Source organism: Coregonus clupeaformis, chromosome 37, assembly GCF_020615455.1.
Source record: "Coregonus clupeaformis isolate EN_2021a chromosome 37, ASM2061545v1, whole genome shotgun sequence".
NCBI lineage: Eukaryota > Metazoa > Chordata > Actinopteri > Salmoniformes > Salmonidae > Coregonus > Coregonus clupeaformis.
In genome coordinates, this window is record NC_059228.1 from 12,029,698 (window position 1) to 12,056,845 (window position 27,148).

Sequence of the window (27,148 nt, forward strand, 5' to 3'; positions counted from 1 at the left end):
TAATTTCACCTTCACATGAGTCTTTCTGTGTGGCTGTAAATTTGACATTATCAATAGAAAAAACATCTCTACAATTAGCTTCAGTTAGAGGAGATGGAGGCGACTGAAAAGAGAACATATGCTTAAAATACTTTGTTTCTTCCTTCAAAATATCATTAGGTGAATTATGGGTGACTCCGTCAATTGTAACCAGTTTCATTAAGTTCTTTTTGGTAGCATTCCTATGTTGAAGATTAAAAAAAGAATTTTGTGCATTTTTCCCCATATTCCATCCAGTTTGCTTTATTTTTATAATATATTACACTTGATCTTTCTTGAATAAGTTTTTCCATTTCTTTTAGTTTTTCCTCTAATTTATTCTGAGCCTCTATGTTACAGTTTTTATTGCCATATATCTGTTCTGTTAGACTTTCTATTTCCTTTCTTAGTATAAACTCTTTTAACCTAAATTGCTTTTGTTTTCGAGATGAGTACTGAATTGCATGGCATCTAAAGGCACATTTAAAGGTGTCCCATACAATAAGGGGATTCGCTGTACCTATGTTATGTTGGAAAAAGTCAGTTATAAATTCCTTTGTTCTAATTATAAATAAATTATCATCTAATAGGCTTTGATTAAATTTCCAATATCCTCGCCCACGTGGAAATTCAGTCAGAGTAATGTATATGCCTATTATATGATGGTCCGACCGCATTCTGTCCCCTATCAACACTTTTTTTTACTTTTGGTGCCAACGAGAATGAGATAAGAAAGAAGTCAAGACGACTAGCTTGATTCAGTCTCCGCCATGTATATCTCACTAGATCAGCATATTTAAGCCTCCATATATCTACTAGTTCTAATGTATCCATGACATTCACAATTTCCTTAAGAGCATGTGGGTGATTGTTTGTGGTGTGATTTCCTTTTCGGTCCATTGAGCTATTTAAAACAGTATTATAATCCCCCACCATAATAATATTGTCTTGAGTTGCTTGCAGGCTTGATAATTTATTATATATATTGTCAAAGAATTGTGGATCATCATTATTTGGTCCGTAAAGGTTAATGAGCCATATCTGTTTATGGTCCAATACCATATTTAAAATAATCCATCTACCTTGCGTGATCTATTTGGACAATTTGCACATTTGGATCAAATTACTATTAATTAATATCATCACCCCTTTTGAATTTCTTTGCCCATGGGAGAAGTATATTTCCCCCCCATTCTTTTTCCACGCTACTTCATCTCGAATTGTTGAATGAGTTTCCTGTATACAATAGATATTATATTCCTTCTCTTTGAGCCATGTAAATATTGTTCTTCTTTTGTTATTATCAGCTAAGCCATTACAATTATAACTGGCTATACTTATTTCACCATACACCATAATGAGATACAAGTTTCAAGTCTATTTATCATTATATATGTTTGTAAATTTATCAATAAAAAATAGCGTAATGATTGAGTGTCCATATAGCTGTACCGTGATATTTGCATTGCTACGGAGTAACCCTTCAATTGTTCTCCACTAATTCCCCGCTAAAGCCCCTCCCCATCCCAAGTTGAGCCGTCATCCCAGTGATCAGCATCCCACCCACGTCCCTCCGTATCCCTAAGGCCCCGAGAGGCCAGGACCCATCCATCGATAACAGCACACAGTGCCACCCACAAAACAGAAGCAGGTTAACCGCCAAAAGCATTTCAATGCTTTCACCTCTATATATATATATCTATATAACTATTATTATTATTTTTATTATGCATATCCTATTTTCCATCATTATCAATTAATATGCGTAATAATGTCGGCAGTTCACGCATAGGATTCTAACATATAACCAGGATTGCCATTGTATTACATTTAATTCATTGACAAGCAATTATTATCCTAGCAAATAATTCCCGCGGTCCATCCCATACCCCCCAACATCCCCACCCCCCACAACAGATGCCAGACCAGCACACACGCACATACTCACATACTCCAACACACTCAACCCCCCTCCTCCACAATCCACCATAAAATCCGATACTCAACGGCTGTTATATCCCAGAGCCCAACTCGAGAAATAACTTGATCTACGAGTGCACATACAGTTAAAGCTGATTGAGAAAGCATGCAGATTGAGCAGAAATTGATAACAATGTGAGATTTGATTAATCTACTTAATCTATGTCAAGTCCTAGGTGATGGAGATCAGATCCACCCTCTTCACCTGAGACACAAACACTCTGATCCCCTGTTGTAACCATTTTCCCAAGCATCTCCATGCGGTCAGACCTTTGATTGTTTTGTGCCACCTGGGCCACAATGATAGTCACATAATTAGAAGTCACATAATTAGTTAAATAAAGTCCACCTGTGTGCAATCTAAGTGTCACATGATCGGTCACCTGATCTCAGTATATATACAAATGTTCTGAAAGGCCCCAGAGTCTGCAACACCACTAAGCAAGGGGCACCACCAAGCAAGCGGCACCATGAAGACCAAGGAGCTCTCCAGGGACAAAGTTGTGGAGAAGTACAGATCAGGGTTGGGTTATAAAAAAATATCTGAAACTTTGAACATCCCACGGAGCACCATTAAATCCATTATAAAAAAATTGAAAGAATATGGCACCACAACAAACCTGCCAAGAGAGGGCCGCCCACCAAAACTCACAGACCAGGCAAGGAGGGCATTAATCAGAGAGGCAACAAAGAGACCAAAGATAACCATGAAGGAGCTGCAAAGCTCCACAGCGGAGATTGTATCTGTCCATAGGACCACTTTAAGCCGTACACTCCACAGATCTGGGCTTTACGGAAGAGTGGCCAGAAAAAAGCCATTGCTTGAAGAAAGAAATAAGCAAACACATTTGGTGTTCGCCAAAAGCCATGTGGGAGACTCCCCAAACATTTGGAAGAAGGTACTCTGGTCAGATGAGACTAAATTTGAGCTTTTTGGCCATCAAGGAAAATGCTATGTCTGGTGCAAACCCAACACCTCTCATCCCCCGAGAACACCATCCCCTTACAGTGTAAGTGCCTTGCTCAGGCCGACAGATCTGCTCGGGGATTTTCGTCTGGCGCTTGCATGTTTTTCATCAGCAGGGACTGGGAAACTGGTCAGAATTGAAGGAATGATGGATGGCGCTAAATACAGGGAAATTCTTGAAGGTAACTTGTTTCAGTCTTCCAGAGATTTGAGACTGGGACGGAGGTTCACCTTCCAGCAGGACAATGACCCTAAGCATTCTGCTAAAGCAACACGAGTGGTTTAAGGGGAAACATTTAAATGTCTTGGAATGGCCTAGTCAAAGCCCAGACCTCAATCCAATTGAGAATCTGTGGTATGACTTAAAGACTGCTGTACACCAGCAGAACCCTTCCAACTTGAAGGAGCTGGAGCAGTTTTGCCTTGAAGAATGGGCATAAATCCCAATCTCTAGATGTGCCAAGCTTATAGAGACATACCCCAAGAGACTTGCAGCTGTAATTGCTGAAAAAGGTGGCTCTACAAAGTATTGACTTTGGGGGGGTGAATACTACCTCCCGAGTGGCGCAGTGGTCTAAGGCACTGCATCGCAGTGCTAGCTGTGCCACTAGAGATCCTGGTTCAAAACCAGGCTCTGTCGTAGCCGACCGGGAGACCCATGGCGCGGCGCACAATTGGTCCAGGGTAGGGGAGGGAATGGCCAGCAGGGATGTACCTCAGTTGGTAGAGCATGGCGTTTGCAACGCCAGGGTTGTGGGTTCGATTCCCACGGGGGGCCAGTATGAAAAATAAAACAATTAAGTGTAAGTCGCTCTGGATAAGAGCATCTGCTAAATGACGTAAATGTAGTTATGCACGCTCAAGTTTTCCGTTTTTTTGTCTTATTTCTTGTTTGTTTCACAAGAGAAAATATTTTGCATCTTCAAAGTGGTAGGCATGTTGTGTAAATCAAATGATACAAACAACAAAATAGGAAACATGCCAAGGGGGGGTGAATACTTTAGCAAGCCACTGTATGTGGTTAACATACAATTAAATCATTGAAATGTATATTTCAGAGAGTACATCAAATGTTTTATGGATTATATTCAAAAGGATCCAGCACCCCATTTTTAGGGGGAGAAAAGTATTTCTGCACTATGCAAATAGTATGTTCTTCCATTACAACAATTAATAGATTTTTCTCTCAAATGTGAACCCAGGGTTCTAATTGCCAGGCTTGTTTTGGATGCACGTAAGTTCAGCAGGAGCATTTATATTTTAATTGACTTGGCTGCAGGGGTCGTACTTGTTCCAGTGGCTTTTGGAGTTCTTGTAGAGAGCAGGGAACATGATGGGGAGGATCTTGGCTGCATTGTCGCTGATCAGGCTCATAATGTACTCATTGTTCCAGTAGTACAGCGCCCTCTCTGCCACCTTGAGAGCACAACACAGGAGGCAATCAGAAACAATCCACCCCTTGTCATCTACCAAAGCAGTCTTCTTCTATTGTGGGTATTGTATAGTTCCTGTGCTAGTTCATCACTCGGTTGATGACAGAATATCGCACTCGATTCTAATACGAATTACTTTCAATTGATATGACAAGTTATTTTTCCTTCCCGAAGGCAATTTTATTTTCTGTTATGTTTGGGGCAGTGAAGCAGAATGAGTAAACACAGCAGTGAGTGAGCATGAGGCAGGCGTAGTGTACCTGGAAATGTGGACTGGACACACACTTGGCCAGCTGTCTGAACAGCGGCTCCATGATCTTGACGAACTCAGAGGGCTCAATGACGTCCAGGATCTCCTCAAGCTCGTTGAGGAACATCACCTCTTTGGGGCTGTGGGTCTTAGGCCAGAACTTCAGCAGGCCCATGATCACCTGGGGGTCAAATCATTAACACAAAATTAACATTCAACGCCCACAACAGCAAAAATCCAGCAAAATAAAAAAATCTGTATGTTTTTGCACCTCCATTTTTTTACCTGAACATTTTCATAATCCATTGGATAATTTGTAGTTTCACTTATATTTTAGCTAGTCTGGTTAAAAAATATATATCTGACCATTAATCAATTCTATAATTGCGTGATATGATTGCATTTTGCAACCCCGCTCCCCCGTCGCACCAAGATTAGTGGTTTTGACCACTAAAGTTTTGCTTCACTACACACTGCTTTGATTGGTGCAGCTAGAAACCACAAGTGTCTATCCTATAATGAAAAGGCACCTGCGAAAAAGTATTACTTTTTTATCTATTTTGTTGTGCTGTTGTTACATTTGTATTGGTGTAATGCAATGCGCTCAGGGTGTTGATATCATTTGCGGCGTGCATCGTGAGCAAAGTAATTTTAGCCTATCGAACTCACCGGTTCAGTTAGACTGCTGTCCTTTTCCAAGAACTGCACAACGCAATATGCCAGCTGTGGAGAGATAAAGAGAGAGACAAGTGGTATGAGTAAGAGCATATCAGCAGGAGCTTAAATGAGAGGCCCGCCTGACCCTCACGCTGCGTGAGGGGGCTTTCATAGCACTATGATACCTGTGGGTGGTAGACGCTGAGTGACTTCACTTTGTGAAGCGGCAGCAGCACTCGGATCAGGAACATTTTGTGCTCCTCTTTCAATGGCAGGGCAAAGCCATTGATTATGCTGGGGATAAGGGACAAGGGAAGATTTGTTTTAGATGAATGGTAAAAAAATATATTGTAAAAGAGATTGTGTTGAGGGGATAGTACACTGTGCAGTGTGCACTCACCTTCCTAAGATTTCTAAGAGCTCTGCGATTCCATTGTGATGCTCCGTTTCATATATAAACCTGCAGTATGAGACCAGACCAAGGTCAACTATCGATTACATGACACAGATAACAGATATACTGACAAATCTTCTTACATACATCAATCACAACCTCAACATTTGAAAACCTTGCAGTTTGTTCTTTGTTGTGGTTACATATTTATTCTCCCAAGAACAGACAGACAGACTCACTCAATCACACTCTGTGAATAGATTTCAAGGGCGAGAGATGTAGCTGCTTGCAAGACAGACACATAGAAATAGAATAACTAGAACGGGCATCTCCCCAATCAAGTCAGCGTCCTGTGTTAGGTGGACCGGCAGCCACATTGAGTGTACCTGTAATTCTATTTCTATGGACAGACATAACTGGTGTAAAAGCCATATCTCACCTGTAGAATATGTTGTTGATCTGTCTGCGGATGTAGGCCCGGAGGCCCAGGAACTTGCCGTAGATCCTATGGAGGATGGTCTTCAGGAAGTCCCGCTCCCTGGGGTCTTCACTGTCAAACAGCTCCAGGAGCTGTGGGGAGGGAGGGGGCGAGGGGAGGGGGATGGGAGGGGGCAGGCATAGGTATTCAAGAAACTAACACTATTCAATACAATAGATACAATGGGACACTTGCAATTGTAGAAGCAAAACATTATTCAATCAGGCAAAGGTAGAAAATATACTATTCGTCAGGCAAACACTCCATTCACTGATACACAAACATGTTCCTGAACATGTAGCACACAGTATCAAGTGGTGCGGTGAAAACAAAATTCGATTGCCATGAGATTTGATAGCGGCTGGGTTTTGCCATAACATAATACAAGGCCATGTGTGTTTGGAGCCCAAGCCAGCACTCAGAAAGTGACTAGGCTGACTCAAGTCGTTTAAATATTCATTCCCATCAGCAGTGGATGGGAAGCATCATGTGGTCAGATGGAGCAGAGTGATCCCTGCTAATTCCCTCTCAGCTCTCATGTCATCTCTACTGTGTGGGAGGGAGACGGAAGCTGGCCATGGTATGAGTGAACACACGTACACACACACACACAGGATAATTCCCAACTGCCTGGGCGCCAGGATATTACACATACTGCCAATTAAATATTTCAACAGCTCAGAAGTTACAGGGAGTGCAGTTTGTGTTTTGTTGGAGGAGGAGAGGGATACTTACAGACAGTACAAACTTTTGGTCAATGTATTTTTTAGCGACGTTAGGCTGGAAATCAGGGGACTCCAGGAATCGTAAGAAGAATTCATACACCAGCTGGAGAGAAGAACAATAGGACATTGAGATAAAAGGTTGGTATGATTTGAGGCTGAAAGTACTGAAGCTGAAAAAAACAACTCTAGCCTAATTCCTAAATGTAAGTTTAAGAAAACATTAACGCGTACACTCACATGCGCACGCACACACACATTACCTGTAGGTGTGGCCAGGCAGCCTCTAATGTGGGCTCGTCCTCCTCTGGGTCAAACTCAGCCCCTGTGGGGTTGGAGGATGGTGGTAGGGTCCTGAACAAGTTGATTGAAAACTGAACAGGGCAGAGGAGAGATGTCAATCAACATGGCAACAATCAACAATGCTAAAGCTACCATCCGATTGTAAATGTTAGGAAAACACAGCACAACCCATCTGATAATCTAATACCACACAAAAGGAATGACTTTCATAAGATCAGAGCACAAATCATTTGACAAATAGGTGGTGTTGAGAGAGGACCCCAGTGTGTCCTGGCCTCCTCTGCCTACCACTGAGAAAGGCCCTGGTAAGGGCTGTTTATAAGATAACCCTGCTAACTCTGTTTAAAGACTGTTTAGGTTAGCCCTGCTAACACTGCCACTGGGAGAGCTGCAGTTGACGTAACGCAACGCTTTCCAGCACCTGCTTCTTGTCTCGGTCTGAAACTGCCGCAGCACAGAGCCCCTCTGGCACTGAGGAGAGAGAGAGGCTGGAAATAGCCTGCCTGGCTCCACAGCTCTATCGCCCAACCTCAGCCTCATTACAGAACACTGGGAGAGGGAGAGACAACAGCAGAAAGAGTGACATTGATGGACAGCGGGGAAGCGAAAGATATACAGTAGGATGGGGAGAGAGAGAAAGGAGGGGAGAGGGAGAGAGAAAGGGAGAAAGTAGGAGAAAGAGAGGAAGAAGGGGAACGATATACAGAGGGGGAGATCCACATGAGGCCAGTGTTGTTGTGCATGGCCAACAATTCAGAGATGCTCAAAGGAAGAGCAGACGTATGGGCCATAATTTGTGATGGATAATTGCTCAACATTTCCCAGTGCACACTTATTACTCGTTGAGCATGATGCTCAAATTTGTCACAAGCGGAGAAGGAGAGAATGCCCCGGGGGGAGGAGAGAGGGAAAGAAGAGGGTGAAATAATACCCCAGGGGGAGGAGAGAGGGAGGGAGTACCCCAGGGGGAGGAGAGAGGGAGGGAGTACCTCAGAGGGGAGGAGAGAGGGAGAGTACGACATGGGGGAGGAGGGACAGAATTCCCCAGGGGGGAGGGGAGAGGGAGAGAGTACTTCAGAGGGGAGGAGGGAGGGAGATAATACCCCAGGGGGGAGGAGAAAGGGAGAATACGACAGGGGGAGGAGAGAGGGAGAGAGTACTTCAGAGGGGAGGAGGGAGGGAGATAATACCCCAGGGGGAGGAGAAAGGGAGAATACGACAGGGGGAGGAGAGAGGGCGAGAGTACCTTTAGAGGGGAGGAGGGAGGGAGATAATACCCCAGGGGGGAGGAGAAAGGGAGAATACGACAGGGGGAGGAGAGAGGGAGAGAGTACCTTTAGAGGGGAGGAGGGAGGGGAGATAATACCCCAGGGGGGAGGAGAAAGGGAGAATACGACAGGGGGAGGAGAGAGGGCGAGAGTACCTTTAGAGGGGAGGAGGGAGGGAGATAATACCCCAGGGGGGAGGAGAAAGGGAGAATACGACAGGGGGAGGAGAGAGGGAGAGAGTACCTTTAGAGGGGAGGAGGGAGGGAGATAATACCCCAGGGGGGAGGAGAAAGGGAGAATACGACAAGGGGAGGAGAGAGGGAGAGAGTACCTTTAGAGGGGAGGAGAGAGGGAGATAATACCCCAGGAGGTAGGATAGAGGTGGAAGAGAGAGTCAGATAATAGCCCAGGGGGAAAGAGAGAGGGAGAGACTTAAAGGCTTCCAGGGGGATTTGGCTCGATCTGACTTTTCACCAAAATAAATAATGAACTTTGGGAGCTCCTCAAGGGTTTGATGCTGATTCCCTCCCCCTACTGTGCTGGGTGGAATCCTGAGCGAGGCCAAGCCAAAGTCATTATTGAACACAGAGTCAGGATGTGGCATACTGAGGCGACGGGGGCCTTGATAGCATGTTTAAATCCACAACCTTCCCCTGAACATGTGATTAAATATAGGCCCAAACCTTCCACACTTTGTCAGGATTTATGTACAGTGTGTCCATGTTTGTGTGTATGTGTGTGTCTCTTTTTACCATGATGACACCCTCTGGGTAGATGGACTCGGTGACCACATCGCGGTTGTGCGTGATGTACTCCACCATCTCATTCAGACCGGCACGCTTCACCTCCTTGTACTTCAGGTCGCTCAGAGGATCCATGACAAAGTCAAAGAGCACGCAGCACTGCCGCAGCTTCTGCACAAACAGCTCCTCCCGGTCAATAAGGGGCGCATCTGAGGAGGAGAGAGGAAGGGAAGGCAGGGGGTAAGATCAATGATATGCTGTATGTCTAGATCAGGGCTCTCCAACCCAACACATCTGCTACGCTGACCCTAAACACTGGGGCCCCTCAGGGGTGCGTGCTTAGTCCCCTCCTGTACTCCCTGTTCACCCACGACTGCATGGCCAAGCACGACTCCAACACCATCATTAAGTTTGCTGACGACGCAACAGTGGTAGGCCTGATCACCGACAACAATGAGACAGCCTATAGGGAGGAGGTCAGAGACCTGGCAGTGTGGTGCCAGGACAACAACCTCTCCCTCAATGTGAGCAAGACAAAGGAGCTGATCGTGGACTATAGGAAAAGGAGGGCCGAACAGGCCCCCATTAACATCGATGGGGCTGAAGTGGAGCGGGTCGAGAGTTTCAAGTTCCTTGGTGTCCACATCACCAACAAACTATCATGGTCCAAACACACCAAGACAGTTGTGAAGAGGGCACAACAACACCTTTTTCCCCTCAGGAGACTGAAAAGATTTCGCATGGGTCCCCAGATCCTCAAAAGGTTATACAGCTGCACCATCGAGTATATCCTGAACGGTTGCATCACAGTCTGGTATGACAACTGCTCGGCATCTGACCGTAAGGCGCTACAGAGGGTAGTGCGTATGGCCCAGTACAGGGGCCAAGCTTCCTGACGGCCCAAAAAAGTCATAGACTGTTCTCTCTGCTACCGCACGGCAAACGGTACCGGAGCGCCAAGTCTAGGACCAAAAGGGCTCCTTAACAGCTTCTACCCCCAAGCAATAAGACTGCTGAACAATTAATCGAATGGCCACCCGGACTATTTACATTGACCCCCCCCCCCTCCCCGCTTTGTTTTTACAGTGCTGCTACTCGCTGTTTTTATCTATGCAGTCACTTTACAAATTACCTCGACTAACCTGTACCCCCGTGCATTGACTCGGTACAGGTACCCACTTTATATAGCCTCATTATTGTTATGTAATTTTCTTGTGTTACTTTTAAAAATATATACATATATACAGTGAGGGAAAAAAGTATTTGATCCCCTGCTGATTTTGTACGTTTGCCCACTGACAAAGACATGATCAGTCTATAATTTTAATGGTAGGTTTATTTGAACAGTGAGAGACAGAATAACAAAAAACAAATCCAATCTATGTCAAAACTGTTATTAATTGATTTGCATTTTCATGAGGGAAATAAGTATTTGACCCCCTCTCAATCAGCAAGATTTCTGGCTCCCAGGAGTCTTTTATACAGGTAACGAGCTGAGATTAGGAGCACACTCTTAAAGGGAGTGCTCCTAATCTCAGTTTGTTACCTGTATAAAAGACACCTGTCCACAGAAGCAATCAATCAATCAGATTCCTAACTCTCCACCATGGCCAAGACCAAAGAGCTCTCCAAGGATGTCAGGGACAAGATTGTAGACCTACACAAGGCTGGAATGGGCTACAAGACCATCGCCAAGCAGCTTGGTGAGAAGGTGACAACAGTTGGTGCGATTATTCGCAAATGGAAGAAACACAAAAGAACTGTCAATCTCCCTCGGCCTGGGGCTCCATGCAAGATCTCACCTCGTGGAGTTGCAATGATCATGAGAACAGTGAGGAATCAGCCCAGAACTACACGGGAGGATCTTGTCAATGATCTCAAGGCAGCTGGGACCATAGTCACCAAGAAAACAATTGGTAACACACTACGCCGTGAAGGACTGAAATCCTGCAGCGCCCGCAAGGTTCCCCTGCTCAAGAAAGCACATATACAGGCCCGTCTGAAGTTTGCCAATGAACATCTGAATGATTCAGAGGAGAACTGGGTGAAATTGTTGTGGTCAGATGAGACCAAACTCGAGCTCTTTGGCATCAACTCAACTCGCCGTGTTTGGAGGAGGAGGAATGCTGCCTATGACCCCAAGAACACCATCCCCACCATCAAACATGGAGGTGGAAACATTATGCTTTGGGGGTGTTTTTCTGCTAAGGGGACAGGACAACTTCACCGCATCAAAGGGACGATGGACGGGGCCATGTACCGTCAAATCTTGGGTCTCAGCCAGGGCATTGAAAATGGGTAGTGGATGGGTATTCCAGCATGACAATGACCCAAAACACACGGCCAAGGCAACAAAGGAGTGGCTCAAGAAGAAGCACATTAAGGTCCTGGAGTGGCCTAGCCAGTCTCCAGACCTTAATCCCATAGAAAATCTGTGGAGGGAGCTGAAGGTTCGAGTTGCCAAACGTCAGGCTCGAAACCTTAATGACTTGGAGAAGATCTGCAAAGAGGAGTGGGACAAAATCCCTCCTGAGATGTGTGCAAACCTGATGGCCAACTACAAGAAACATCTGACCTCTGTGATTACCAACAAGGGTTTTGCCACCAAGTACTAAATCATGTTTTGCAGAGGGGTCAAATACTTATTTCCCTCATTAAAATGCAAATCAATTTATAACATTTTTGACATGCATTTTTCTGGATTATTTTGTTGTTATTCTGTCTCTCACTGTTCAAATAAACCTACAATTAAAATTATAGACTGATCATTTCTTTGTCAGTGGGCAAACGTATAAAATCAGCAGGGGATCAAATACTTTTTTCCCTTACTGTATATATCTTTTGGTTATTTAGTAAATATTTTCTTAACTCTATTTCTTTAACTGCATTGTTGGTTAAGGGCTTGTAAGTAAGCATTTCACAGTAAGGTCTACACCTGTTGTATTTGGCGCATGTGACAAATACAATTTGATTTGATTTGTTCCTGGAGAGCTACCGTCCTATAGGTTTTCGCTCCAACCCTAATCTAGCTGGTTGATAAACTGAATCAGGTTAGTTCCAACTGGGGTTGGAGCGAAAACCTACAGAGGGTAGCTCTTCAGGAACGGGGTTGGAGAGCCCTGGGCTAGATAGTGATTCATAACTTCAGAGAACATTATACACCTGTTCTGTCATTTTGTCATCCCACCAGTGTCCAAGGCTAACATTGGGGATAAAGTGTGAGACTCATACAGATTCATACACCTCCATTGATACACCACGTTATTTACATTGGCTCAATTGTACCCTTAGAGTTGTGAAACTCTGCTATTCCACACAGCTAGCTACTGTTTTAGTATTCAGACTCCCTTATGCAACTAGGCTTTCATGAAACCACAGCCCCCCTCCTCCTCTTTTCCTGGACAATGAACATCAAGGTCTCCTGTAGTTGTCAGCCCCCTCACGGAACTGAGGAAAATGGCACGACATTGTGCCATGGAGGCATGCAGACTCCACCTCACACACAGGCCTATGGGTGTTTCGGCCCTCCAGAACCGGAATTGAACAGCCCTGATCTAGTGTGTTGTTGCTTGTTGCGTAATGTTAAAGCACACTTGGCGTGAGTGCTTTACTATCATGTCAGCTTAAATTAATAGGATTTACATGAATGACCCATTTCAAAGGGTCAGAACATGTTTGGATGTGAGCTCTATTGTAGTGTGGTTTTGGAGGACATTGATTAAGTTGTGATAAAACATAATTATTACATTTGCATTGTGGATAAGGACCATGCAATCGAGTGGGTATGAGAGACACTTGAAACAAAGGAGGATTATGGTCAAGGACAGACATGAGGGTTGAGCCGCTTTTCAAAAACACAAGGAACTGAATAAGAGGGAGAGGCTGGAATCTGGGGCACAGATGACAGTCCCAATTAATCTACATTTGAGAAGAGCCTTAGAGAGTGGCACATAGATTGCTCAATTGTACTGGGCAATACAAGTACCAATACATGAGAAAATGGCTTTAAATTGCCAAGACTTGGTATCAGGCTATAACACATGTTCATAAATATAGACAATACCAGTTAATAACAATGGTACCATTATCTATTTTACTATAAAAGTAGGGGGTCTAAGTTGCGAATTGTGTGTCTAGGGGAGGAATGATTCTATAAATGTTTCAAATTAACTGCCAATATGCCAACATTCCATTCAAACAATGCAGTCAATCCACAGCCACACTGGCTGAAATCAGTTGATTTGTATTTGTATTTATTAGGGATCCCCATTAGCAGCTACTCCTCCTGAGGTCCAAACACATTAAGGCACTTACATCACACAAAAAACAAAATATAAAACAGTACATCATACAACATTATTACACCATAGTGAGGGAAAAAAGTATTTGATCCCCTGCTGATTTTGTACGTTTGCCCACTGACAAAGACATGATCAGTCTATAATTTTAATGGTAGGTTTATTTGAACAGTGAGAGACAGAATAACAACAAAAAAATCCAGAAAAACGCATGTGTCACGCTCTGGCTCCGGGACTTTGTATTTTGAGCCAGGGTGTGTTCGTTTTGGTTGTGTTTTGTTTTGGTTGGGTGGTCATTGGTTTTGTGTTTCCCTTATTTGGTCAATGACTCCCAATCGGAGGTAACGAGTGTCAGCTGTCGGCTCGTTATCTCTGATTGGGAGCCATATTTAAACTGTCTGTGTTCACCTTGTGTTTGTGGGATTTTGTTCGTGTGGTTTCGTGTTGTAACCTAGACGTCACGCATTCGTTGTTTATGGTTTTGTATTTTGAGTGTGGTGCTTTACTAATTAAAGTAAATATGTTCGCTCGCAACGCTGCGCCTTGGTCTCCCTCATTAGACGATCGTGACAGAAAATCCCACCAAGACCAGACCAAGCAGCGTGTCCAAGAGCCATCGCTAATAGATCTCCGTGGCAGCTTCGATTGGGTCAAGCCCATGGAGGAGCTGAGTGAAGAGGGTTGGAGACAGAGGAGCGAGAGATGGGAGAGAATGTTGGAGGCCTGGAGAGACCCCCAGAAAATTTTTAGGGGGGGGCTCACGACGTCGGGGCAGCAGGAGGCCGCTATGGAGCGGTCCAGCGGGGTTGCAGAGGAGGCCGCCAGGTTACGGGGGCCACTGGTAGAAGAGGGGATGGTAGGTGTAGAGGCACGGCGAGAGGTACTGGCGTGTGTTGCCAGTCCGGTCCGGCCCGTTCCAGATCCCGGTGTAGAGCCAGTGGTGTGTGTCCCCAGTACGGTCCGGTCTATTCCTGCTCCCCGCACCAAACCTACGGTGTGCGTCGACAGCCCAGCCCGGTCCGTTCCTGCGCTCCGCACCGAGTCTGTGGTGCGCGTCGCCAGCCCAGCCCGGCACGTTCCTGCGCTCCGCACCGAGTCTGAGGTGCGCTCGCCAGCCCAGCCCGGCCTCTTCCTGCTCCACGCACCAGACCTGCGGTGTGCGTCGCCAGCCCAGCCCGGCCTGTCCCTGCTCCACGCACAAAGCCTACGGTGTGCGTCGTCAGCCCGACCCGGCCTGTTCCTGCCACTCGCACCAAACCAGGGGTGCGAGTCGCGGCCTGGTCCGGCCCGTCGCAGCCAGGGTGCAGTCCGGCCTGGTCCGCCCGTTCCTGCTACTCGCACCAAGCCAAGGGTGCGAGTCGTCAGCCTGGTCCGGTCTGTTCCTGCTACTTGCACCAAGCCAAGGGTGCGAGTCGTCAGCCCGGTCCAGCCCATTCCTGCTACTCGCACCAAGCCAGGGGTGCGAGGCGTCAGCCTGGTGAGGTCCGTTCGGCTCCATGCACCAAGCCTAGGGTGCGTATCGTCAGCCAGGTCCGGTCCGTTCCTGCCTCACGCGCTAAGCCAGGGGTGCGCGTCGTCAGTCCTGATCCAGCCAGCTGGGTCAGATCGGATCGGGGCCGTTATGCGGGGATTGAAGTAGGGTGGTGGTCAAGCCCGGAGCCGGAGCCGCCTCCGAGGAGCAACACCCACCCAGCCCTCCCCTATTTGGGCTTTTGAGGCGCGGTCGCAGTCCGCGCCTTTAGGGGGGGGTACTGTCACGCTCTGGCTCCGGGACTTTGTATTTTGAGCCAGGGTGTGTTCGTTTTGGTTGTGTTTTGTTTTGGTTGGGTGGTCATTGGTTTTGTGTTTCCCTTATTTGGTCAATGACTCCCAATCGGAGGTAACGAGTGTCAGCTGTCGGCTCGTTATCTCTGATTGGGAGCCATATTTAAACTGTCTGTGTTCACCTTGTGTTTGTGGGATTTTGTTCGTGTGGTTTCGTGTTGTAACCTAGACGTCACGCATTCGTTGTTTATGGTTTTGTATTTTGAGTGTGGTGCTTTACTAATTAAAGTAAATATGTTCGCTCGCAACGCTGCGCCTTGGTCTCCCTCATTAGACGATCGTGACAGCATGTCAAAAATGTTATACATTTATTTGCATTTTAATTAGGGAAATAAGTATTTGACCCCCTCTCAATAAGAAAGATTTCTGGCTCCCAGGTGTCTTTTATACAGGTAACAAGCTGAGATTAGGAGCACACTCTTAAAGGGAGTGCTCCTAATCTCAGCTTGTTACCTGTATAAAAGACACCTGTCCACAGAAGCAATCAATCAGATTCCAAACTCTCCACCATGGCCAAGACCAAAGAGCTCTCCAAGGATGTCAGGGACAAGATTGTAGACCTACACAAGGCTGGAATGGGCTACAAGACCATCGCCAAGCAGCTTGGTGAGAAGGTGACAACAGATGGTGCGATTATTCGATAAAAATAGAAGAAACACAAAATAACTGTCAGTCTCCCTCGGCCTGGGGCTCCATGCAAGATCTCACCTCGTGGAGTTGCAATGATCATGAGAATGGTGAGGAATCAGCCCAGAACTACACGGGAGGATCTTGTCAATGATCTCAAGGCAGCTGGGACCATAGTCACCAAGATAAAAATTGGTAACACACTACGCCGTGAAGGACTGAAATCCTGCAGCACCCGCAAGGTCCCCCTGCTCAAGAAAGCACATATACAGGGCCGTCTGAAGTTTGCCAATGAACATCTGAATGATTCAGAGGAGAACTGGGTGAAAGTGTTGTGGTCAGATGAGACCAAAATCGAGCTCTTTGGCATCAACTCAACTCGCCTAGTTTGGAGGAGGAGGAATGCTGCCTATGACCCCAAGAACACCATCCCCACCGTCAAACATGGAGGTGGAAGCATTATGCTTTGGGGGTGTTTTTCTGCTAAGGGGACAGGACAACTTCACCGAATCAAAGGGACGATGGACGGGGCCATGTACCGTCAAATCTTGGGTGAGAACCTCCTTCCCTCAGCCAGGGCATTGAAAATGGGTTGTGGATGGGTATTCCAGCATGACAATGACCCAAAACACACGGCCAAGGCAACAAAGGAGTGGCTCAAGAAGAAGCACATTAAGGTCCTGGAGTGGCCTAGCCAGTCTCCAGACCTTAATCCCATAGAAAATCTGTGGAGGGAGCTGAAGGTTTGAGTTGCCAAACGTCATCCTCGAAACCTTAATGACTTGGAGAAGATCTGCAAAGAGGAGTGGAACAAAATCCCTCCTGAGATGTGTGAAAACCTGGTGGCCAACTACAAGAAACGTCTGACCTCTGTGATTGCCAACAAGGGTTTGCCACCAAGTACTAAGTCATGTTTTGCAGAGGGGTCAAATACTTATTTTCCTCATTAAAATGCAAATCAATTTATAACATTTTTGACATGCGTTTTTCTGGATTTTTTTGTTGTTATTCTGTCTCTCACTGTTCAAATAAACCTACCATTATAATTATAGACTGATCATGTCTTTGTCAGTGGGCAAACGTACAAAATCAGCAGGGGATCAAATACTTTTTTCCCTTACTGTATCTACAACACAAAATGTATAATATCACCATACAACAACATTACAATGTACGTGTGTGTAGAGTGAGTGTGCTATCGTTTGTGTGCGTATGCGTGTGTCTGTAACTGTGTGTGTCTCTTCACAGTCCCCGGTGTTCCATCAGGTGTATTTTGATAGGACTTAGACAAGTTGTAAATGCAACAAGTATTGTAAATGTATCATATAATAGCACTCACAGCTTTCCAAGAAATCAAACACTTAGACATTTATGGTCTGTTTACATATATTTTAGAGGCTATTTATACAGAAAATGGGTGTAAAACCAGTAAAAACTGTATTTATAATTATATGACAATATTTTAGGTTGACAATTCTATTACACCATTTCTGATATATCACATGCCTTATTTTTATTTTCCTGCATTAGTAAAATCAAGATTATGCCTCTAATGCCATTCATTCCAATTAGACTGGTTTGGATTTCTCCCTGACCAATATGGCTGCCATTTTCACCCCATTATGGAACTTTTAGGGTTTATGACATCGCCCCTCAAGTAATTTAATAGGATCTCTATGTATTGCCCCATCTTCTCCACTGACCAGACCAGGGCCTTCCTTACAGTACAGCCTGCCCCAACCGACACAAAACAGACACTTTGACACTACACAGTCAAATTTGTCACAAGGGGTCTATTTCATTATCTCAATGTTGTCACACTCCCCACAAATCCCCCTGGTATGTGACAGTGTCTCTGGGGAAGCTCGCATGCACTCACACATAGACTACTGCAGGGGTAGGCAATTAGATTTCAGCCACGGGCCGATTTTTGTTGGAGCAGATGGTGTGGGGTGGTCAGAATAGCATTCACATTAATGTAGAATTGTTTAGAAACATATTATATTCTTATTTACAATAAAAGTGACTCCAAAATGGCACAATTACATTATTTACCATCCATTTCTATTGGGCATAAAATAATCTGAAACACAACCAAAACAAACTGCAAATGCATTTGTAGAGTCACAAGCTTGATGTAGTCATTGCGTGCTAGGAATATGGGACCAAATACTAAACTTTTGACTACTTTATTTATACTAATATTTAGGTGTGTCAATAATTTTGACCCCTACCGTTGAGAAAAAATTTGTATTACTTGTTAAACAAAATCTCTTTCTCTGAGCAATTGTATTAGTATAAAATACCCACTATATATTATGAATAATTTGTACACTGCAAATTGACCTTAACTAAGCCCAATAAGAGATTGTACTTGAAAATAATCATAATTTCTTACATTGAGACAAGATCACGTCTCTTTTTTTATTTGTGGGAATACTTGGGAACAGATTTCCTAAATTAAACAATTTTTTTGCTGAATTCCTGGTGATTTTAGTCATTTTTTTCCCCAAAAAATGTAAATCCTACAAAAACAACAAAATAAACGTTTCACTCGCGGGCCCCGACCCCTGGACTACTGTATAACATCATGGAGGACTTGTGACATAGGCACATCCTCCTACATAAGATGATATAATATGAGTGCCCAATACTGTTGCCAATAACAAGCCTTTAAACTGAGTAGCTAAAAGGCGCAAGACAACAAAGAACGTATCTTGTCTACTTTAGTCTAGAGCAACGAGAACAAATGGTAGGTTAGAGTGGAAGAGGATACTGGACACTACGGGTTTGGCACTTGACTACTTATGTCTGCCACTATTCTACTAGGAACGTAAGCTGCTTAGTGGTATAATCACAGCAAACAAAATCACTACGCTATACTGCTGACCTCAGTCTCCCTCCTCCCAACAACTGCTGGCTCCATTTTCAAGCATTTCACTTCAGGCCGGGGCCACGAATCCACGACACAAAGCTAGATTATCTAATTTCAACTTCGGGTTTTTTTGTGATGGAGGAGGAATCACCCAAGGAGGCCAGCGGCATGTGACAACAGGTGGAGGCTCCCCATTGGCCCATTGGCTTGAGGGACTAGTAGAGGGGTTGCATATGACTTGCATGCAATGAAGTGATGTGAGACCAGTTACAAAACAGCACAACTCTCATCAGGCCTCGCACAAACGGAGAATGGCTTGAACGGAGACAGAATTTGTTCAATGTGCCCAACATGTGACAGTGCCTATGGGAGATATAGAATATGGGAGAGTGGGATAAGTTGAGCCAAAGGGGTAAGTTTGGCCACACTTGTTTCTAGGAAACCATACACAAAATTAAGCATTTGACCAAATATTTAGGAAGAGGTCATCATTTCATGGAGTCTGTGAAGAAAGAAACCACATGGAAAAAGTGGTAATCAAATTAAGTTAAACAAACAACAAAAACTGATTTTCACTAAAGTAAAATGAATTTATTGTGTTAGTGGTTTCATGATGCTTGTATCTAGACCAAAGTAGATCATTTAAAGATCGTTCTATACATCAATTGGGGTCTCTATAAGATTCAATATGATTCAAAAAAGAGAAAAGAGTCACAAAAGGCTAGCGTTCTGGCTACATCTATCCTCTCTCCTTATATACTAAAGCCTGTTTTATACCTAAGGGCGGCAGTCATCCATAAAAACAAAACACAGTGTGAATCCCAGTTCTAAGCAGATTCAAGCAGAGACATCTGTACTCCTGACCTACTAAGACTCCGTGCTTTCCCTGCAGCCTCCTGAGAGCATGGGGGAGGACACCACTTTCCCTGCAGCCTCCTGAGAGCATGGGGGAGGACACCACTTTCCCTGCAGCCTCCTGAGAGCATGGGGGAGGACACCACTTTCCCTGCAGCCTCCTGAGAGCATGGGGGAGGACACCACTTTCCCTGCAGCCTCCTGAGAGCATGGGGGAGGACACCACTTACCCTGCAGCCTCCTGAGAGCATGGGGGAGGACACCACTTTCCCTGCAGCCTCCTGAGAGCATGGGGGAGGACACCACTTTCCCTGCAGCCTCCTGAGAGCATGGGGGAGGACACCACTTTCCCTGCAGCCTCCTGAGAGCATGGGGGAGGACACCACTTTCCCTGCAGCCTCCTGAGAGCATGGGGGAGGACACCACTTTCCCTGCAGCCTCCTGAGAGCATGGGGGAGGACACCACTTTCCCTGCAGCCTCCTGAGAGCATGGGGGAGGATACCACTTTCCCTGCAGCCTCCTGAGAGCATGGGGGAGGACACCACTTTCCCTGCAGCCACCTGAGAGCATGGGGAGGACACCACTTTCCCTGCAGCCTCCTGAGAGCATGGGGAGGACACCACTTTCCCTGCAACCTCCTGAGAGCATGGGGGAGGACACCACTTTCCCTGCAGCCTCCTGAGAGCATGGGGGAGGAGACCACTTTCCCTGCAACCTCCTGAGAGCATGGGGGAGGACACCACTTTCCCTGCAGCCTCCTGAGAGCATGGGGGAGGACACCACTTTCCCTGCAGCCTCCTGAGAGCATGGGGGAGGACACCACTTTCCCTGCAGCCTCCTGAGAGCATGGGGGAGGACACCACTTTCCCTGCAGCCTCCTGAGAGCATGGGGGAGGACACCACTGCATACATGACTCACTCTTACAATACAGCAGCAAGTGCTCCTTTATCTAGAAGTACACCTTACTGATGCCAAAGCATCTGTATCTGTATTTCATAAAGTTTCCATCAGACTATAGATTGGACACTTTCTATCGCCCACAGGTAGAAAACATGACCTTCTCAGGAAAAATTTTTACTGAAGATGAATTGGAATCCGTATTGACTTCACTTAGCTAAGAACAATCTGTTGGACAGTATTGTACATCTATGCTTTACAATCCCACTTACTTGTAGGCCTATATTGAAAAAGATGACCAGTGGCCTCATGGAATCTGATATCTATCTGACTTGACTTAAAAGACTTAGTGAGTGCCAAAACAGTGGAGTTCCTTACGAGAACTAATCAATAATCATGTACCCAAGCATATGGAGCAGAACATCAACATCATTCCTCTAAGCACAGCAGAATCAGATGAGGAGCCTTGTACAACATAGCTAAATATCATTCAACCCTCTGTACCATCAGTTCAGTTCTGCTTGTCAAAAACAACATCTCGGCAATAACACGTGGCCAAGGCCTTTCAGTAGGGCTGTATATTCAATATATTCAGAGACGACCTATCAGATCTCAGAATTTCTGGGGGGCCACTGGGGTGGCCAATCAGATTTCAGGGGGGGCATGGCCACCCTGTGCCACCCCCTGGACACGCCACTGATGACAGTATAATTTTAAATAACAGATATTCCCATTTAAGTCAACATTCTATGATGTGTGGACCTCCTTTGTGGTACCATTTGAAAGTCGAAATTTATATTTTATTCCCCACATTTTAGTACATTTATCAGCCAAGGTATGATACCCAATCTGTATTCAAGAGCATGGTGTGTCTCAACTGATGGCAGGCACAACACAAAAACAGTTTGACAACCCTGTTTGTAAGCTTTTAAATTAAATCAAACTCAACCGTCCACTGATGAAGACATGGATATCTCATGGTATGGTGGGTTATGCAAAATAGGTCAACTTTGAGCACCTTTATCTCCTGAATGTTTTGGCATTCAGGTCCAAAAAGTCACTTTCTGACCACTTCTTCCATGGGCAAACATGTATGGAAAGTTTTGTTTAAATCAAAAGGGATACTGTCAAAAGGTGAATTCAGATGGATTTACCCAGCGATGACATAGGTGTGCTATGCATTACTTAAGAAATAGGCTACTGGGGATCTCAATGTAGCAGAGACTGAGCAGCTATGAATAGTTACGTAGTGATGGAGGGTCAAGGTTTGATTCAGAGAGGGAAAAGTATTACGTATTGGGTAGCCATGCCAGAGTGTCACTGAAGAACAAGCCTTCTCCCATTCCTCACTTCCCTCATCCCTGACCACTGACTTCAAAATGGCCAGAGTCGCTCCCCTCCTCAAAATCAAACACTCGGCTCCTCTGACGTCAAAAACTACACAGCAGTATCCCTTCTTTCTTTTCTTTCCAAAACACTTGAGCGTGCTGTCTCTGACAAACTCTATCGCTATCTCTCTCAGAACGATCTTCTTGAACCTAACCAGTCAGGCTTCAAGAAGGGTCACTCAACCGAAACTGCTCTTCTCTGTGTCACGGAGGCTCTCCACACTGCCAAATATGACTCTCTTCTGTTCTCATCCTCCTAGATCTATCCACTGCCTTCGACACCGTGAACCATCAGATCCTCCTCTCCACCCTCTGAGGGCTGGGCGTCTCAGGCTCTGCACTCTTGGATTGCATCCTACCTGGCAGGCCGCTCCTACCTGGTGACATGGAGAGGATCTGTGTCTGCACCACGTACTCTCACTACTGGTGTCCCCCAGGGCTCTATACACCAAGTCACTCAGCTCCGTCATATCCTCACATGGTCTCTCCTATCATTGCTATGCGGATGACAGTCAACTACCTTTTTCCTTCCCCCCTTCTCACACCCAGGTGGCGACACACACCTGTACTTGCCTGGCAGATATCTCAGCTTGGATGTAGGCCCACCACCTCAAGCTCAACAAGACGGAGCTGCTCTTCCTCCTGGGGAAGGCCTGCCCACTCCAATACTTCTCCATCATGTTTGACAACTCCACGGTGTCCCCCTCCCAGAGTGCAAAGAACCTTGGCGTGACCCTGGACTACACCCTGTCGTTCTCTGCAAACATCATAGCAGTGTCGCGCTCCTGCAGGTTAATGCTCTACAACATCCATAGAGTACGACCCTACCTCACACAGGAAGCGGCGCAGGTCCTAATCCAGGCACTTGTCATCTCCCGTCTGGACTACTACAACTCACTGTTGGCTAGGCTCCCCACTTGTGCCATCAAACCCCTGCAACTTACCCAGAACGCTGCAGCTCGCCTGGTGTTCAACCTTCCCAAGTTCTCCCATGTCATCCCACTCCTCCGAACACTCCACTGGCTTCCAGCTCGCATCCACTACAAGACCATGGTACTTGCCTACGGAGCAGCAAGAGGAACTGACCCTCCCTACAGGCTATACTCAAACCCTACACCCCAACCCGAGTACTCTGTGCTGGTCTCTTGGCTCTCCCACCATTACAGGAGGGCAGCCCCCGCTCAGCCCAGTCCAAGCTCTTCTCTGTCCTGGCACCCCAATGGTGCAGCAGCTTCCCCTTGAAGCTAGGACAGCAGAGTCCCTGCCCATCTTCCAAAAACATCTGTAACCCTACCTCTTCAAAGAGTATCTTAAAGGGGCAATCAGCAATTGCTACATGCATTTTTGGACACATAGGATAATTAGCTTCAAAAAAAATTTTAAATAGCTGTGGATTTACTTATGACTATCCAATCTCAAATCAAATCAAATGTTATTGGTTACATACACATATTTAGCAGATGTTATTGCGGGAGTAGCAAAATGCTTGTGTTTCTAGCTCCAGCAGTGCAGTAATATCTAACAATTCTCAACAATACACACAAATCTAAAAGTAATAGAATGGAATTAAGAAATATATAAATATTAGGACGAGCAATGTCGGAGTGGCATAGACTAAAATACAGTTGAATAGAATACAGTATATACATATGAGATGAGTAAAGCAAAAAGATGTAAACATTATTAAAGTGACTAGTGTTCCATTATTAAAGTGGCCAGTGATTTCAAGTCTATGTATATAGGGCAGCAGCCTCTAAGGTGCAGGGTTACGTAACCGGGTGGAAGCCGCCTCGTGATGGCTATTTAACAGTCTGATGGCCTCGAAATAGAAGCTGTTTTTTCAGTTTCTCGATCCCAGCTTTGATGCACCTGTACTGACCTCGCCTTCTGGATGATAGCGGGGTGAACAGGCAGTGGCTCGGGTGGTTGTTGTCCTTGATGATCTTTTTGGCCTTCCTGTGACATCGGGTGCTGTAGGTGTCCTGGAGGGCAGGTAGTTTGCCACCGGTGATGTGTTGGGCAGACCGCTCGCATCCACTCCTACTCATCACATTAGGAATAGTAGGCTATCTTTTAGTCTGCAAATGTGATGGTAGATGCATGCAATACTTTATCATAAAGGTGATTGTTTTCATGATTTATTTATTTATTTTTATTCCCCTAACTCAGCATTTCCCAAACTATGGGGTCCTGGGCCAGAACATTTGGGAACCAAATTGAACTATTTGATTGAACTATTTGGCCTGAATGCCAAGCTGGGGTCCTGGGCCAGAACATTTGGGAACCCTAACTTGAAACTCACGCGCCACCTATGGATGTAATCTCTGACCTATATGGGCTGAGATCTCAGGTGCTCTGAGCAAACACTGTATCAGCAGCATGGATCAGTTACTGTATCATCTGTTATCCTAGTTCACTACCTTTTCTTTCACAGCCCACATTTATGATGCACTCAAAGTGGCTAGCTCAAACGACCAATTCTCTGCATGCATTTGCGTCTGAGAGTTAAAAATCCTTGGTGATCTTTGAATATGCATGCCGTGGCAAGTAGCGATCTACTCTTCCCCTAAACATACAAAATATTAGCAGTTATAATCAGTCTTATTCTAAAGCACTTCAACACTTGGCAGCACACAGTGCATCCAATGGGGTTAATACCATTTCCCAGGATATTCCAATTTTAACATTGTCCTGAAAAAGCGAGCTGCTGTGGAGGTCGACGGGTCACATACCCAAGACACTTGGCAGAATGTGCTGATCAGGAGCGGAGAGGGATAGAGAGAGGGAGTGTGTGTAGGGCCATGTGTAACACAGCCTCAGGCACTAGACAGAGACATATAGCAGTGCAGTGCCAATGGACAATATCACTGTCTGTTGGGAGAAATAGTCCTAATGCAAAATCCATAGCTGAATCACCCTGGCGGGGAACAGCCGACAAACACTGACCTTTCTCTGTGAGATCACCTTCATAACACTGCAGTGTAAAGCAGATGTTTGCGATCAATAAAGAAAATCAATAGAGCTTATAAAGGGCTAAAGAAGTTCATACTAACTAATAACTACAGCAACAAAGCCTCAACAGTATATGCATTATAAATCAGCTCTGACTACAGCTAGGAGTTTACCCCTACGGCCATTGGTCTTTTGAATACAGGGAAGAGGAGGAGGTAGGTTAGTCTGTCCTAACTAGTTTTATTGTCTTTGGTTGTCATTACATGGGATGATGATGATGGTGATTTTGATGATGATGTAATCAGCATTTGGATGTTTTGTTTTTGGTCAGCATGTTTTTTTATGATGATGTTTACGTGATGTTTCTGAGAATGGGATAGCGCACTTTACTTACCTTCTACTTTCTACTATTGCTACTGCTAATGTTGATCATAGTATTGTTCTATTCATATTGATGGCTGACAACCCATGACTGATGCACTAGCATTGTATGTACCTTTGCATTCGGTATCATTGTGATTCATGTGTTTATGTTTTTACATCATGTGCTTCTTGCTGCAAAACCAATTGCCCTCTGGGACAAATACCTTTGAAACTTGAATCAAGAAGCATGTGATAGATGTTGAATGCAGAGTGTGTATGGAACTAGGAAAGGGCTTCAGCCACATCTGAACAACAAATCTCAGAAGTAGAGGTTTCCATCCAATTTGCGAATATTATAAATCTGCATGAGAAAGATGTGCATTTCCTCACCAGAGAGGTTTCCATCTGACTGACTTTGTTGCGGATGAAAGTGATGACGTAGCACACATAAAAAAATATGAGTTTAATGTGTTTCCATTGCATTTTTCATTCTACCGATAAATGGCAAACTTGCCCAATCTGGTTTTCGCGCATGTTCTCAAGACCACAGTTCGCTGATAAAGTGGACTCTGGACAGGTTCGGTTATATGATGAGATGGATAAGAGCAAGATCATTTTTATTTGTTAATTGCCAGCTAAGCACCGATCATCATGTCACTACCATACAAATTAAGACCCTTGATATTTATTGTAAAGGAGCATGTAGCTCATCACTGTGCACTTTCACCACCCTGTATCCTAAGCTGTGCATGCTTTTCCACGTCACAGTGAGAGGACCACACAACATAGCATTGTGTGCCTGCACATTTACCTTGACATTATGGTTATTCGATCAACAATTGCGCAATAAATAGTTTCCGCCGCAATTTGTTGCATAATTCATTTTACAGACGCAAAAAGATCACACCATGTCGAACAAATCGTCTGTCAACATGTATAAAATTGTACCGACATTTCCTGTTCCCATCACACCCATCCCAAACGTGGATACTGACTGAGAAACAAGCATCTACTACAAACTACACCTATGCATTTTGGTTTGGCAGAAAACATGTTTTTTTTCTAAAGCCTGTGCACTTGGTCCATGTGCTGGTAAACAGACACTTTTTATATCAGATTTTGGCATTTATCTTCTAGAAGTACAATATGCAAATCCTCAGGTACAGTATTTGTCAAAAAGCCTAAATTGAAGAGTGAGAGTGAATGTGAGGAAGAGGCCGTGCCTAATCGGTCTGCATGGTGTGTTATGGCGAGGTTTCGCTGTCCTACTTAGTGCAGACACTTGCACTGCTGATCCAATTACTGCCTGTGATCCTTCATGTGATCCCTCTGCTCTGGCTGTCTGCCTGGCCAGACAAGGGATGACTCAATGAGAGGAGAGCCCAGAGCCACAACAGGAGGGACAGGCAGAGAGAGAGAGACACTGAGTGAAAAACAAGAATGAGAGAGACAGAGACAGAGAAGGAAAGGGATGTGGTGGTCATTGATAACCTGGGTATTACAGTAGCTTTTGTGCCAGATCCTTTAACTTAATAAGTACCACGCAATAAAGTCAATTAGTCATCCATTTTAATTTGTACGCATTTCATCAAGACCATACCTGATGAGTCATACGACTGAAAAGGCATTTCTGTACCTTGAATCCCATTGTATAGCAATAATATCCAACTTCATGCACAATAACTTAGCATTTCATAAACATTCTGATGAAAATAGGCTGATGTACAGTGCCTTCAGAAAGCATTCACACACCTTGACTTTTTCCACATTTAGTTGTGTTACAGCCTGAATTTTGTGGCTTACACACAATACACAATCATGTCAAAGTGTAATTATATTTTTAGAAATGTGTAC

At 45.0% G+C, this 27,148-nt stretch overlaps 1 protein-coding gene across 2 annotated transcripts in view; it reads right to left on the minus strand.

Moving 5' to 3' along the window:
- LOC121553443 (serine/threonine-protein phosphatase 2A 56 kDa regulatory subunit delta isoform) overlaps positions 1-27,148 on the minus strand; it is a 55,738-nt gene that overhangs the window by 5,631 nt on the left and 22,959 nt on the right. For both annotated transcript variants that reach the window (XM_041866545.2, XM_041866543.2), the window contains exons 4-12: positions 9,223-9,422; positions 7,163-7,273; positions 6,913-7,005; positions 6,139-6,269; positions 5,706-5,765; positions 5,491-5,599; positions 5,318-5,371; positions 4,659-4,829; positions 4,254-4,381 (exon numbers count right to left, since the gene is read on the minus strand). In XM_041866545.2, the coding sequence (XP_041722479.1) occupies positions 4,254-4,381; positions 4,659-4,829; positions 5,318-5,371; positions 5,491-5,599; positions 5,706-5,765; positions 6,139-6,269; positions 6,913-7,005; positions 7,163-7,273; positions 9,223-9,422 (1,057 nt within the window). The remainder of the gene's footprint in view (positions 1-4,253; positions 4,382-4,658; positions 4,830-5,317; positions 5,372-5,490; positions 5,600-5,705; positions 5,766-6,138; positions 6,270-6,912; positions 7,006-7,162; positions 7,274-9,222; positions 9,423-27,148) is intronic.